General features: G+C 37.2%; 1 protein-coding gene across 2 annotated transcripts in view; it reads left to right on the top strand.

Moving 5' to 3' along the window:
- Positions 1-16,226, top strand: part of ARMC1 (armadillo repeat containing 1) — a 35,552-nt gene that overhangs the window by 14,932 nt on the left and 4,394 nt on the right. Inside the window, exon 4 of one of the 2 annotated variants that reach the window (XM_008066883.1) lies at positions 10,698-10,887. The exons of the other annotated variant lie outside the window; for it this stretch is intronic. Coding sequence (XP_008065074.1) covers positions 10,698-10,887 — 190 coding nt within the window. The remainder of the gene's footprint in view (positions 1-10,697; positions 10,888-16,226) is intronic. 2 annotated transcript variants of the gene reach the window in all.

Below are 16,226 nucleotides of genomic sequence, written 5' to 3'. Positions count from 1 at the left end.
CTGAAGAGAGCCTTGCATCTAGCAGTAATCAACAGAGAAACTAAAAATCAGAAGTAGGGAGGGGAGAATAGGTGTTATTCTTCACTTGGGAAGCAAAGAATAATGCAATATTTTATAAAATAATATTTTAAATTTAAATTTTAAATAAAATTCTATGTACTAATTTTTTGTCCTCCTTTAATCATCATAGTATGCTTTACTTGAGAATTTTGCTGAAAATTTTTCTTTTTTTTTAGTTGGTTTCTCATTCTGTCGCTGAGGCTGGAGTGCAGTGGCATGCTCACAGCCACCTCAACCTCAGCATGCTGGGCTCAGGCAATCCTTCTGCCTCAGCCTTCCAAGTAGCTGGAACTACAGATGCATGTCACCACACTCGGCTAATTTTTTGATTTTTTATGGAGACTAGGTGTTGCCAAGTTGCCCAGGCTGCTCTTGAACCCCTGGACTCAGGCAGTCCTCTTGCCTCCACCTTCCAAAGTGCTGGGATTACAGGCGTGAGTCACTGTACCCGGCTAGAGATTTTAGCATGTTATTTAGCAGCAGGATTTACTTATGTTGAGGTCAAATCAGTGCTTACAGATTGATGAGTGGATTGATTTCAAAGTCACTGCTACTTTCAGTTCTTTTAATTGTGAGAAGTATGTTGTTTTCTGTCACTGAGAATGAATCTGGCATTATATTTTAATTGTAATCTTTTTCATAAATAAATACTTGTTATTAGAGGTTAGAAGCTTTATTTTTGAGTTGGAGTCTCACTCTGTCACCTAGACTGGAGTGCAGTGGCCGCTCCCGGCCACCACAGCCTCGACCTGCTGGGCTCCAGTGATTCTTCCGCCTCAGCCTTCCAAGTAGCTGGAACTACAGGTGCACGCTATCACGGCCGGCTCATTTTTGATTTATTGTAGAGATGAGGTCTTGCCAAGTTGCCCAGGCGGGTCTTGAACCCGCGGGCTCAGGCAATCCACTCACCTCAGCCTCCCGAGGGCACGGGATTACAGGCTGAGCCACCAAGCCCGACTGGTTAGAAGCTTTTTATATTGTATTTTTAGACCTGTATTCCTTTGTGAAGAGAATTTTTTAAATGTCAACTTAGGAGAACATGTAAATTAAGTTTAAGACATTTGTTAATTGGTATTTCAAGAGTAATACTTCTAATATAAGATGCATTTTTCTAAAGCACTTGTGAATATCAAACATGAGGTATACGATAAATAAAAGCCACTTTAATGAAATGTGCCATCTCAACTTTAAAAAATGTGCCATCCATCTCATTTCATCTGAGGAACTTCGGTTCTAGATTTTGAAACAGTGCCATAATGATGTTTTATTCTTCTTGCTAAAATCTTTGATGTGGATGAAAAATGTGTGTTTTGTTTATTTATGCTTTTTCTGTTCTTTTATTTTTTAAATCCTTATATTGAAATAATATCTAACCCACAGGAAAGTTGCAAAAACAATACAGAGAGTCCCTGTATACACTACCTCTAAGTTCTCCAAACTTTACCATTTTACCACATTTGCTTTATCATTCTCTCTATATACATATTATTGTTATTTTGTACTTATATATTCATTGTGAAGTATATCCTTTAGGATTAAAAAAGAGTTCAGTGTCATGCTTAATACTTGAATTTAGGGCTGGAATTCTACTTTCATGTCAATATACGAGACATGCTCTCATTGTTTCTATTTGTTTGGTTTACCTTTGCCCTTTTCAAATTTCTGAATCACTTTGTTTTAGCTGTGTTTTGTGAGCCACATTGAAAATCTTTTTCTTTTAATTAGCAAGCTAAGTCCATTTATATTATATATATATTTATTGATGTAACTGATATATAAATCATCTTAACTAATATTTTTACCACGTATAATGTACATGTATGAGTTAAATATATGAGTATGTTTGAGTTAAGTATAAAATACATAAATGTATATTTACTATGTACATTTGTTTTAGTCTTAGATCTATAATTAATTTTATAAAACATCCACCATCAGTCCTTTTGCTGATATTTTCCCAGTCATCTCTTGATTGATTAAAGCTCATTCTCTGGTAGATTGCTTAAGAAAAGCTCCAGAATTTAACTTCATGTTCAAAACTCTTTTTCCATATCCTTGATACTTGATGGATAGCTGTACTGGATCTTTGGTTCACCTTCTGTCTTGAGATTTGTGAAAATGCCACTCCATTTTTGCCTTGCTTTTTATTTTGTTTTGGGGAACTCTGATGCCATTCTATTTTCTACAAAGATAGAGATTGTGGTAGTAGTAGTTTATTTAATGTATCAGGCATACTCTCCTATGTAACCATTCTCTTGCCACATCATTCTTATGGCTGCAGTTATAGTCTGTACCCTTAAAAATTTTTTTAAATATCTTTTTTATAATTAGTTAGAAAAGAAATTAGCAATGTTTTTTCTATAAAAAGCTAGGTAGTAAACATTTTAGGCTTTGTGGGACATACAGTCGCTGTTGTAACTACTCAGGTTTTCCTGAGTGCGTAAAAACACAGCCGTAGATACTTAAGCAAATGGGCTTTGACAAAAGGGCCATAGTTTCCTTACCTCAGACTTCATTGTTACCAAAACAAAGTAATTGATTTCCTTCTTAGACCCTTTCTTAAGTTAGTGTTATTTTTGCATTAAAAGATGAGGGGTGATTTTCTGTGTTGTGTGTTACAAGAGCACTTTTTTTGTTTGCTTGTTTGCTTTTGAGTTGGAGTCTCACTCTGTTGCCCAGACTGGAGTGCAGTGGCATGCTCACAGCCATTGCAGCCTCGACCTGCTGGGCTCAGGTGATCCTTCCACCTCAGTCTTCCAAGTAACTGGAACCACAGGCGCACACCACCAAGCCCAGCTAAATTTTTTGATGTATTGTAGAGAAGAGGTGTCTCACCATGTTGCCCAGGCTGGTTTCAAACCTGTGGGCTCAGGCAGTCCTCTCACCTTTGCCTCCCAAAGTGCTGGGATTACAGACCTGAGCCACCATGCGAGAGCACTTTATTTTAAAAGCAAACAACTTGGGGAAAAAAGGCAAAACCAGTCTCAAAAGGAAAGGTTGGGAAGTTTTTTTCAAGAGATGGCAGCAAATCTTTAAACGTAAAATAGTATATTCATTTTTTTCATAAAGTATAATGGGTACTGTAAAATGTTACTAGCAGCATCTAGAACTAGAGTAAATTGATATTTATGTCTAAAAGGAAATATATTCTGGATAAAAATTATTTTTGACATATGACAAAGGTCAGAGTTCATCCTTTTTGTTTTGTGTGGGGTTTTTTGGTTTGTCTTGAGTTGGGCTTCACTCTGTTTCCCAGGTTGGATTGATTTAGCACAATCACAGCTCATTGCAATATCAAACCGCCGGGCTCAGGTTATCCTCCTCCCTTAGCCTCCAGAATAGCTGGGACTACAGGCCAATGTCACTATGCCTGGCTAAGTTTTTGATATTTATGGTATAGCGACAAGGCCTCGCTATGTTGCCTAACCTGGTCTTGAACTCCTGAGCTTAAGCCATCCTCCCATCCCAGCCTCCCAAAGTACCGTGACTGGCCATAGTGCATCTTTTAGTTGTATTTTATGAATAACATTTAGAAACTTTTTTTGGAGTCGGAGTCTCACTGTCCCCCAGGCTGGAGTGCAATGGCATACTCAGGGCCACCTCAGCCTCGACCTGTTGGGTTCTGATGATCCTCCCGCCTCAGCCTTCCAAGTACAGGCACAGGCTAATTTTTTTGATTTATTGTAGAGATGAGGTCTAGCCAAGTTGCCCAGGCTGTTTTTGAACCCTTGGGCTTAGGCATTCCTCTTATCTCCGCCTCCCACTTTTCAATATAGATACTAATTAGAAAAAGTGATGCGGAATCTATATACTTTATTATGGAATAATAAATTACTGAGAGTAAAATTTCAATTACTTAGGTGAATTTTTTTTCTGGATGTCATATTTTAAACACTGAATTAAATCCAGGGCATTAATCAGCTCTTTCAATTCTCAGTTGCCTGAGAAGATTACAGCAATTAATATCTGTTTAATTATACAATCTCACATTTGTGGCCAAATATACCACTGTCTTTAGTCTTCTACCTGAATTTGTATTAAATCATAGTATTTGAACAGTAATTTTATTTTATTAAAATAAAAGACTAAGCTTTCCAATCTGTAGATGCTCTTGGTTTTTATTTTTTATTTTTAAAGCATTTTTAAAAATTAGGAGTAAATTATTTATAGCTGTGATCTGGTTGAACAGCAGTAGGGAAGTTCAGACCTTGCCTCTGAAGTTTCAACAGTCGAGTCTGCTGAAATACGCTGACAACAGACTGATTAACAGGAGAAACGGCACATCAATTTATTAATATGCAAGTACATGATACACAAAATATGAAACTCAGAGAAGGGCCAGATGGTTATAGCTTAAATACTCACTTCATAGGGAAGAGGGAGAAGCAGGCAACTTTAGAGGAAGAGTAAATAATGTTTAGGGGAGATGAAAGAGCTAGAAGAACAAGCAGTATTCTTGGACAGAATTTCTGTGGGCTCTGGGTATGATGGCAATTCTAGCCTTCCTTCCTGTGATATAAGTCAGTTTCCCCAGATTGATCCAATATCTGAGGAAGGAATTCACAATACTGAATATCTTCTGGAAGTTCCAGTCTGTAGGAGAACAGGGGAACTTCAGAGAAGGCCCTTCCTGCATTTGCTGCTCCCAGTTGGAAGTCCAAAACAGCATGTTTTGCGGGTATCGTATTCTGAGCCCCCAACTTAATATTTCATATAGTACCCAGGTTAAGAAATAACTTATTCACTTTGTAATGAGCAGGTATAATTTTGAAAAAAAAATTTAACTCAAAAAAAAACAGTAAAGGAAATAACTTAGTTCTTAATTTATTTTTGCTTGTATACTCCTGTAAATTTTGTTTTGCCTAAAACAACATTTTATTTTGTTTTAAAAGAGATCTGGGTCTATATATAGAGGTATTCTTCAACTGTTTGATAAGAAAGTGTAGTATGAGAAGATACATTTGAGTTTTGTTTCCAGTTCCTGGCACAGAATTTCAAAAACTGGGAATTTTCTGAGTAATGGTAGTGTGTTTCTTCTTTATAACAAACCCTTTTGGTTCACACCTGAATTTTATGCTAATGAAGTGACTTAGCATAGGGTCTCACGATAGCTTTAGGATGGGGCTATTCACCAGAAGGACATAGGGTGGGGAGGCATGGAATTTTTGGTCCTACCCGCCAACCACAGCAAGAGGTGAGGGTGGGACTGGAGATTAAGATGTATACAAACTCTTGACATGGGATTTGGTGAACTTCCAGCTTGGTGAATTGGGAGGATTGCAGGCCCAGAGAGGGCATGGAATCTCCACAAACCCCTCACTTGCCCCTCATACCTCTTCCATATGACTGTTCCTAAAGTTATATCCTTTATAATAAACCAGTAAACACAAGTCCACTACCTTCCTGAGTTCTGTGAGCAAATTATTGAACCTGAAAGAGAGGGTTGTGGGAACCTGCCACCTTGGTAGCCAGTTGGACAGAAATTTGGGTAATCTGGGAACCCAGTACTTGGAACTGGCATTTAAAGGGGGGTTAGTCTTGTGAAACAGAGCCCTTAAGCCTGTGAAGTGTGACTCTAATTCCAGATAACCAGTATCAGAATTGAATTGAATTGAATTGTAGGATACCCAGTTGGTGTCCAGAGAATCAGAGAGATGGTTGTTGGTGTCGGAAAACACCCCTGAAAGGTAGCAGTAAAATTAGTTTTACGAGGTATACTGGAAGAACACAGGCATGCTTTGCTGTATTGTGCTTTGCGTACACTGCAATAGCAAGAGAAGTAGGATTAGAAGTGGAGCTGAAGATGTGACTGAATTGCTACAATCTCATATTCAGACTTGAGTGAATGAGGAGTTGTTTCTTATGGATGAGCAAAGCAAGTGATTTCTTGAGATGAAAACTACTTCTGGTGAAGATATTGTGAACATTGTTGAAATTACAACAGAGGATTTAGAACATTACATTAAAGAAGTAGCAGAATTTGAGAGAACTGACTCCATTTTTGAAAATTCTGTGGATAACATGGTGGATCGAGCAGCCATCACATGCTACAGAGAAATTTTTCATGAAAGGAAATCAATCGATGTGGTAGACTTTATTGTTAGCTTAAGAAATTACCATAGCTGAGCTCGGTGGCTCAGCCTGTAATCCTGCACCTTTGGGAGGCTGAGGTGAGTGGATTGCCTGAGCCCGCGGGTTCGAGACCCACCTGGGCAACTTGGCGAGACCTCATCTCTACAATAAATCAAAAATCAACCAGGCGTGGTAGCGCATGCCTGTAATTTCGGCTACTTGGAAGGCTGAGGTGGAAGGATCACCGGAGCCCAGCAGGTCGAGGCTGCGGTGGCCAGGAGTGGCCACTGCACTCCAGTCTGGGCACAGAGTGAGACTCCAACTCAAAAAAAAAAAAGAAAGAAATTACCACAGCCATCCCAACTTTTAGCACCCACTGAACAAGGACCCACCTCCAGCAAAAAGATTACAACTTGCTCAGATGATTGTTAGCACTTTTTAGCAATGAGGTGTCTTAAATTAAGGAATGTAATGTTGATTTTTTAAAAAGATCTAATGCTATTGCACTCTTTATAGTATAAACATAACTTTTATATACACTGGATATATACAATTTTGTATACCAAAATTTGACTCACTTTATTGCAATATTCACTTTATTGTGGTGGTCTGAAACTGAATCCTTAATGTCTCTGTGGTATGCCTGTATTTAATAGTGAGACTATCACATTGATTTGATGTTCTTTTAAAATATTTTAATTTTAAGTGGAAAGAAATTAAAATTTTTTCAGAAAGTAATTTGCTATAGGAAAATGGCAAAACTGTGCTGATGGGGTGTTTAACATTTCATATAATCATTTTGATTACTTTGTTCTCTGTAACTGCTTTGTTATCTAAGTAGACAGAAGCCTTGTGTGACTCTATAGATAAAGTAAAGTTTTGTTGTCAATATTCAACTTTATAATTGAAATATTGTAAGTAGGCCTCCGTAGTGATACAAGCGATCATAAACATGAAAACACCACCTTTGTAAGATGTTCATATGAATACATGGCTGTTTCTCCTGTCACCTTGTTGCTGCTAATGTGCAAGCTACTAGAATAGATTTATGAGAGAATTAAGCCCTAAAGTCCTAAGGAATCCATTAGATGTCATGGATCATCATCTCTGCAGTGTATCTGAAATGGTGTCAGCTCTGTGCCATCATTGGGAGAATTGAGAAAATAGTCACTCAGATAGTTGTTGTTATTGTTTTTTGTAGAGCTAAATTCTTTGTAGAACTAAATTTTTTATAGAGTAGAACCTCAGTTCATAAAGGGTGCTAGAGAAATGGTTAGTGAGAGACATAGCAGCAATAATTACCAGGAAAAGGAAGGAAAAGGAAGATGACAGCAGAAGCATCTTTTTTTCTAAAATTGTTTGGAATGGTCTGTTAGTCACTAGCCATTTGTGGCAATTTAAGTTAATTAAAATTAAATCAGAAAGTTCTAATGGATAGTGCTGCTCTAAAACTTCTTTGCCTAACTGCATTTAGGGTTGTTCTTGTATTTTGGATTTTTTTTTATTTAATGGACTTTTTTTTAAAGATTTTATATTTATTTTTATTTCAGCTTTAAAAAAATTTTTTTTATTGAGTTAAGTCTCACTCTATTGCCCAGGCTGGCTGGAGTACAGTGGTACACTCACCGCCACTGCAGCCTCAACCTACTGGGCTCAGGCGATCCTTCCACCTCAGCCTTCCAACTAGCTGAAACTACAGACGCATGCCACCACACCCAGCTAATTTTTTGGTTTATTGTAGAGACGAGGTCTCACCAGTTTGCCCAGATTGGTCTCCAACCTCTGGACTCAGGCTATCTTCTCACCTCAGCCTCCCAAAGTGCTGGGATTACAGGCTTGAACTACCGTCCGTGCCCAGCCCCCATGGACTATTTTCTTAACAAATTTCAATGATTAAAGAATTCCTGAGTCAAAGATATAGATACCTTTGTGTCTTTTTAATCACTGTTAATTTTTTCAAATGGTACTTATAATGCTCTTACTAGCAGTTTCCACTTTATTGGATCTTTTTCAAACGTTGACCAGTATCGCCACATCACAGTTCTCATACCCAGTCCAATTACAAATCAACTTTCAAAACAATTTAAACTGTGTTTAGTTTGACAGAAAATGGATGGTTTGGGTGGGTAGATAGTTCCCACTGAAATTGATTTGGATCATTTTTCTTTTCTTTTTTTTTTTTTTGAGTTGGAGCCTCACTCTGTCGCCCAGACTGGAGTGCAGTGGCCACTCCCGGCCACCGCAGCCTCGACCTGCTGGGCTCCGGCAATCCTTCCACCTCAGCCTTCCAAGTAGCCAGAATTACAGGCATGCGTTGCCACGCCCGGCTGATTTTTTGATTTATTGTAGAGATGAGGTCTCGCTGCCCAGGCGGGTCTCGAACCCACGGACTCAGGATCATTTTTCACTTGCATTTTTCCTCTTGAATACTTAGTATTTCAATTTTTTTGGTCAATTATTGGTTCGTTAGTAAGCATATTAAAAATTTGAAAAATAAAAACAATTTTTTTTTCGAGTTGGAGTCTCACTCTGTCACTCAGACTGGGGTGCAGTGGCACGCTCCCGGCAACCACAGCCTCGACCTGCTGCACTCTGGCGATCCTTCCTCCTCAGTCTTCCAAGTAGCTGAAACTACAGGCACACGCTACCACACCTCGCTAATTTTTTTTGATTTATTGTAGAGACGAGGTCTTGCCAAGTTGCCCGGGCGGGTCTCGAACCTGTGAGCTCAGGCAATCCACTCGCCTCGGCATCCCAAAGTACTGGGATTACAGACTGAGCCACCGAGCCCGGCCAATAAAAAACAATTTTAAGAGGGTCGTTAGTTGCATGTTTTATTATGTGTTGTGATGATTCATTTTTTTAATTTGATATAAACACCTAAAAACTATTGACAATGGGAAGAGGTAGCAAAAACACTTCTTTTCCCCTCTTAAATTCATTAGTTCTTCTAATCTTTATGATAGCCTCATACTCTTTATAACTTGTATTTGGCTAATATTTAAAATATCTGAGAACCACACTGACGTGTTAAATAAACTGTAAAACAGCTATCAAGAAAAATGCTGAAACTTCTAAGGAAAAAAAAAGTCTTTTTAATAGTGTCCTGCAACATAGAACTAAAGATCACTCAAAGTAACTGATCTCTATGGCTAACAGTGGTCCAGAAAAGCACTGATAATAGTAAATTGACTGCCTGGAATACTGTCAGATTATCACTGCTGGAATTATAGCTCTATATAGCTAGAACATGTACAGTCTGAATATTAGATATGGAAGTATTTCTACTGACTCAATAAACAGCTTCAAAAATTTTTGTTAGATTTTGTGGAGAATATATATCTTGACTCTTAAAGAGTTTATATACTTGTGAAATAAATAGAAAATTAAGACTAGTACTGTGAGTACAGGTCTTTGAATGCAGAGGGGGAGATTGGTTGCTGGGGAGAGGCTTCATATAGAAGCCTGGTCAGGTGGTCAGGCTGAACCTTCAAGCAAATGAGGTGGAAAGCCTACATTCTGGGTGAAGCTGTCAGCTGAGGAAAGGCATGAACAAAGGTTTAACTGTGAAAAGGATTCTGGAACAAAAAAAAAACAGAAAAGAAGAATATGCAAAATACATGGTCTTTGTAGTAGATGACCAAGTGTTATAGTTAACCTGAAGAATAATAAAAACACAAATGAACTGATGTAGACAGATGTTAATTTTCATTAAAGAATTTGGACTTGATCCCATTTCTAGGTGAGGTGAGGATTCTTTTTTTTTTTTTAACAGTTATTTGTACTTATTGGTTAATTCAACTAATAAGAATCATTAGATCTGTGCTGTCTAGTATAGTAACCACTCACTACATGTAACAGTTTAAAGTAATTGAAAGTCAGTAGGATTTATTTATTTAGTTGACCAGCTATATTTCAGTACTCAATAGCATGATCTAAGAGGAGAGTGTAGATATAGAACATTTCTACCATTGCAGAAAGATCAGACAGCACGGCACTCGGATGTTGATGTGAGGAGCTACAGTAGGATTTAAAAGTTTAAGAATGACAACTTTTGAGTTGTGGTTTTATTTGTGATATGTGAAAATTGTAAATTGAGAAACTATGTTTGAATGTACTAAGAAATCTTACTGACATTAGCTGATAATATGAATGATCCTATTCCAGCTTTTCTCCTTTTGGATTTTTATAGATTGTATTTTCTTGAAGCTCAAGGTATTTTCAAAGTGAGAGTTAAATGTTAGTGATAATCTAGGGACATGTTATAACCTGCTCTTGTTAACTGACTTCCTATTTAATTAATACTTTTGATTAAATGTTCTTTTATACCTCCATAGTGATGTGTTTTGAATCTCAATGAACCAAAGGTTTAAAGTGAAATTAGAGGACTGTTACAGACTAGATGCTTTTTCTACCTTATTGATTATCCTAGGATTCACTGGTATTGCTTTTAAATTGAACAAGGCATCAGAGTGAAAGAAACAAGGCTCCTTGTAGTGGAAAGTAAAATTACCAAATCAGTAGAAATGACAAGACTAATTTATTTATATGTGTTTCTTTTCAAGGACCACAACCCCAGGAGAAACAAAACTTCTGGCCTCCGAAATCTATGACATTCTTCAATCCTCCAATATGGCAGATGGTGATAGTTTCAATGAAATGAATTCACGTAGAAGGAAAGCTCAGTTTTTTCTGGGAGCTACTAACAAACGTGCCAAAACAGTGGTTTTGCATATAGATGGTCTTGATGATACGGTAAGAGTTTTATAAACGTGATTCATATGATGGGAAGGCAAAATCACATCAACTTAATAGTTTCTTCAGTGTTACCTGCTAGCAGTCTTTATATGAGGGAGGACCCCCCCCCCAAATGGAATTACCTTTTGGAGGATGGGCCGCTTATACAGGCTTTCCCCACTAGGTAAGTGTTCTAGGAACCCATTGGCATCGGTACATCAGCTAGCATTGTGAGAGGCTGCATTAGGCTTCAGTGAATATTCTTTCTTGGAGATTCTTTTGCCCGTTTCATTATGGGTGATTTATGAGCACACCTGCCCACACCACACTGAATGTTCAGCAATTTTTGACTAAAAACAGCGTAACTCCTGTGTTCCACCTTCCCTATTCACCTGATCTCACTCAAGTGACTTTTTTTTGTTTCCCTGGATGAAAAAAGTACTCAGAGAGAAACATTTTGCTGATATGAAAGAGCTGAAACAAAACCAGCACTAGAAGGCATCAAAATTGATAAGTTCAAAAACTGATTAAACAGTGGAAAAAGTGTCTTGATAGGTGTGGTGCATCAAATGGAGAGTACTTTGAAGGTGACTGACGTTTAAACACAAGAATAAATACACAATTTTTTATAAATAAATTCCATTCTCCCCCCCACTGTAGAAAGTCATTTTGTGCTAAAGAGGTCTATTAATTAGAGAATATGACGATTTAAAATATGTATGCCCCTAATGATAGTGTCAAACTATATGAACCAAGTTGGGCATGGTGGTTCATGCCTATAATCCCATCTCTTTGGGAGGCTGAGGAGGAGTGATTGCCTGAGTCCAGAAGTTTGAGATCAACCTGGGCAGCATAGCAAGACCCCATCTCTAAATAAATCAATAAGTAAGTAAAACAAAATATATGAAGCAAAACTGTCAGAAATGCAAGGAGAAATTAATGTACAGTAAGAGCTAGAGATTTAAATTCATAAGACAAGTATATTGAAAATCAGTAGGTATAAAGACTGATTTTCAGTAAAGACTTGAATAATATGGCCGGGAGCAGTGGCTCACACCTGTAATCCCAGCACTTAGGAACTCCAAGGCAAGGACATTGTTTGAGACCAGCCTGGGCCGCTTAGTGAGACCTTGTCTCATAAAAAATAAAAAAATTAGCCAGGCATTGTGGTGGGTGCCTATAGTTCTAGCTCCTCAAGATGCTAAGGTGGAAGGATCCCCTGAGCCCAGGAGGTCAAGGCTGTAGTAAGCTATTGTGCCACTGCACTCCAGCTTGGATAACTGTGACTCTGACTCAAAAAAAAACAAAAACAAAAACTCAAACACTATCAACCAACTTAATCTAATTGATGTTTATAAAACATCCTGCCCAACAACAGGATAATATTCATTCTTTTCATGTGCACACAGAATATTTACCAAGATGGACCATATTGTGGGCTGTAAAATCTTCAATTTAAAATTATTGAAACTATACAAAGTATGTTCTCTGAACACAACGAAAGCAAATTAGAAATCAACAATAGGAAGATATCTGAAAAATATCCCCCTCAACTTGGGAAACTAACACATTTCTAGAATAATCCATGAGTCAAATAAAAAGGGAAATTAGGAAGCATTTTGAATTGAATAAAAATAAAAGTATAACATTGAAATTTGTGTAAAGTAAGCAGTGTTTAAAGTGGAAATTTATTCATTGCGTTTGTTCATATACAAAAGAGAAAAGGTAAGAAATTAATGACTTAAGTTTCCACCTTAAGAAACCAAAAAAAGTGCAAATTAAAGCTAAAACAAGCAGAGGAGAAGAATCAAAAAAGATCAGTGAAATGAAAAACAATAGAGAAAAACCAATGAAATAAAAAGCTGCCTTTGACATGATCATTAAAAGCGACAAACCTCTAGCACACCGATCAAGAATAAAAGAGAGATGTCATAAATCATCAATATCAGAGATGAGAGAGTGGATACCAGTATAGATTCTATAGACATTGAAAGGATAGATAATTGAATATTTTAAATAACTTTTATATCAATAAATTTGATAATGTAGATAAAATAGGAAAATTTGTTTTGTTTTTGCGATGGCGTCTCTCAGTGTCCAGACTGGAGTGCAGTGGTGCAATCATAGCTCACTGCAGTCTCAAACTCCTGGGCTCAGATTATCCCGCTTCAGCTTCCCAAGTTGCTGGGATTATAGTTGCAAGCTACCATGTCCAGCTGGGAAAATATCTTGAAAGACGTAGATCACCAAAGCTCACTCAAGAAGAATAGATAACTTGATTAGTTCTGTATCTATTAAAGAAATTGAATTTTCAGTTAAAAACCTTCCCATAAAGAAAATTCAGGCTCAGATGGAAATATATTTCCCAATGTCTGGAAATCGTTTTAAAATTTTTATTTATTGTTATTATTATCTTTTTATATTTTAATTTTATTTTTTATAGAACTGAGGTTTCTTTATGTTGTTCAGGCTGGTCTTGAACTTCTGGACTCAAGCAATCATCCTGCCTTAGCCTCCCAAAATGCTAGGATTACAGGCATGAGCCACCACCTAAATTTTATTTTGTCTGTATTTTTAGTTGTTTAATCCAGGAGAGTAAATCTGGTCCCAGTGACTCCATCTTAACTGGAATTTTAAGTTCTCCTAAAGTTACCTTGAGCAGTGATAAGTTATACAAATTTACATATTTAGGAGTGGCAATCTTTGAATTACCACTTATCTCTTTAGCTATGCCCAGTAGTTTATATTAGATTATCCACAGCTTTTTCTAGTTGTGTTTAGACACTTAGGCCTTAGGATTTAGGGTTTAGTAAATAAGTGTGAAGGTGATGCTTCCATATGCATATTATTAGAGCCAAATAAGTTAACTACCTTTTTGAAACTGGGGCCAAAAGATCCTGAAAAGTTTCTAGAAAGCAAGTGTTGATAAATGTAAGTTGAATGGAAGATATTAAGATATATAAAATATCTCCAATACCACCTGTTTTATTTTAATGAATAACACAGTTCCTTTTTAAAGCTAACACAAGCCAAATAATAAAACCCAACAAAGCATGCACAGACGTACAGACCAATATCTAGTAAGAATGTGATTGCTAAAATTTCAAATGAAATATTAGCAAGTTAACTCGAGCACTATACTACCGTGTTAGTTAACATTTTTTGGTGATGTGGCCTGGCACTAGTGATAAGTTTATTCCATTGATTCTCTCATTTGATTCTGACACAACACAGAGAGAGGTACATCATTATCTTCTATTGATAAATGAGGAAATTTCATTTTAGAATGGTTGAATAATTTACATAAAGTCACATAGATTAAGGAAATTGTTTAATCAAGATTTGAATCTAGGTATTATGACTCCAGAATTGAATATTTAACTACAACTTTCTAGAAACATTCTAGTTTTGCCCGAGTATATAAATATGATTTAATATAATGGAATATTTTAGTATATAATATCAGTAAGTCAGTAATTTGATAATTTACTATTGATATGATTGTAAATATAGAAGACCCAGGAGAATGATCTGAGGATGATCTGAATTTTTTTTTTGACCTGGAGTCTTACTCCATCACCCAGGTTGGAGTGCAGTGGCACACTCACAGCCACTCCAGTGTCGACGTGCTGGGTGCCAGCGATCCTTCTGCCTCAGCCTTCCAAGTAGCTGGAACTACAGGCACATGCTACCATGCTTGGCTAATTTTTTGATTTATTGTAGAGACGAGGTCTTGCCAAGTTGCCCTGGCTGGTCTCGAACCCAAAGGCTCAGGCAATCCACTTGTTTTGGCCTTCCAAAGTACCAGGATTACAGGCTGAGCTACCAAGCCCGGCCCTGAAATTTTAAAAAACTAATGTGATTTTTAAAAATCCATGACTTTATTAAATATATGGAAATCAAATACTTTATGAAAATAGAAGAGTAAAATTACTTTACTATAATAAAAGAAAAAATGAAGAACACAAGGGTATTTTTAATTCTTAACAAGAAAATGTAGGACTTAAAAAAAAGTAAACAAAAGATCTTGAATTCTAGAAGACTTAGATAAATGGAATGGTATGCCTGTTTCTGAAGGAGATCTGAAAGCTTATAGAGAGGCTAGTTCTTCCTAAATTTGTAGTCTTAAAATAATATCAATCAATTCAGATTATTTTGGAGTTTTATTACCTCACCTAAAAGTTCACATGGTAGAGTGAACTAATTTTTACAATAAAAAGGAGTACCTGATGTGATGTACTTTTTAGGTACCAATGATACAGCAATGACCAAAATAAGCAAAAGTCTTTGTTCTTATAATGCTAGCATCATAGTTGGAGGAAATAGACAATAAGACTGATGAAACTGTGTTGAAATAAAGATGGATTGGCCTTAGGAATCTCATCTTATTGTCACTTCTGGTTGGAATTTAGTGCCAGACTCTACCTGTGACAAACGAGGCAAGTTTCTTTTCTATTTTTTGCCTTCCTCACATTTAAAATAAGGGATCAGGCCAGGCACAGTGGCTCACGCCTATAGTCCTAGCACTTTGGGAGGCCGAGGTGAGAGACCAGCCTGGGCATCTGGGTGAGACCTCGTCTCTACGATAAATCAAAAAATTAACTGGGCCTGGTGGCACATGCCTGTTGTTCCAGCTACTTGGAAGACTGAGGTGGAAGGATCACTTGATCCCAACAGGTCGAGGCAGTGGTGACCATAAGTGTACCACTGTACTCCAGCCTGGGCAACACAGTGAGACTCCTACTCAAAAATAAAATATAATAAAAAATAAAACAAATTAAAATAAAATAAGGGTCAGATAATAGTATCCTATCATGTTATATAGAGTATGCAAACTGCAGTTTTCAGTTAACCTAGTGTTGATTACGTGGAAGAGATTACGCAGAGATGTTCGGTACTAATCCCCTAAAGGGTCTTCACAGTACCCAGAATTCTTCAGAATAGAGTCCAGAGACCAGTGCACTAGATGAGCCCACTGTGGGTCTGTGCTCTGCCACAGACCAATGTATCCCAGATCTTTCCCTGAGTAGTGTTGAAAATGCAAAAGTGAGAATTGGCTTAAGCAGGGAGATGAGCAATGATGTGAGAATTGTTTTAAAGGATGTGAAAATAAGTTTGAAAACTGAATATAGTCTGGAGTCTTGTCACAGAGGTCTGTTGTAGATTCCTGTCCCTTCAGAAGTGTGAGTCAGGACCTGGTTTCACTACAAAAATGGGAAAATTTAGAGAGAGGAATTTGGTTTGTGGGCTGAAGGGGAAATGAGCTATGAGGAAGAAAAAAATGCTGTCACTTTTTTTTTTTTTTTTTTGAGTCGGAGTCTCACTCTGTCGCCCAGACTGGAGTGCAGTGGCCGCTC

The sequence above is a fragment of the Carlito syrichta genome, unplaced genomic scaffold (genome assembly GCF_000164805.1).
Source record: "Carlito syrichta isolate Samal-C Ts95f unplaced genomic scaffold, Tarsius_syrichta-2.0.1 Scaffold309186, whole genome shotgun sequence".
In the NCBI taxonomy this organism is placed as follows: domain Eukaryota; kingdom Metazoa; phylum Chordata; class Mammalia; order Primates; family Tarsiidae; genus Carlito; species Carlito syrichta.
Note: the sequence above shows the minus strand (reverse complement) of the source record. Positions and strands in the feature narration are given on the sequence as shown.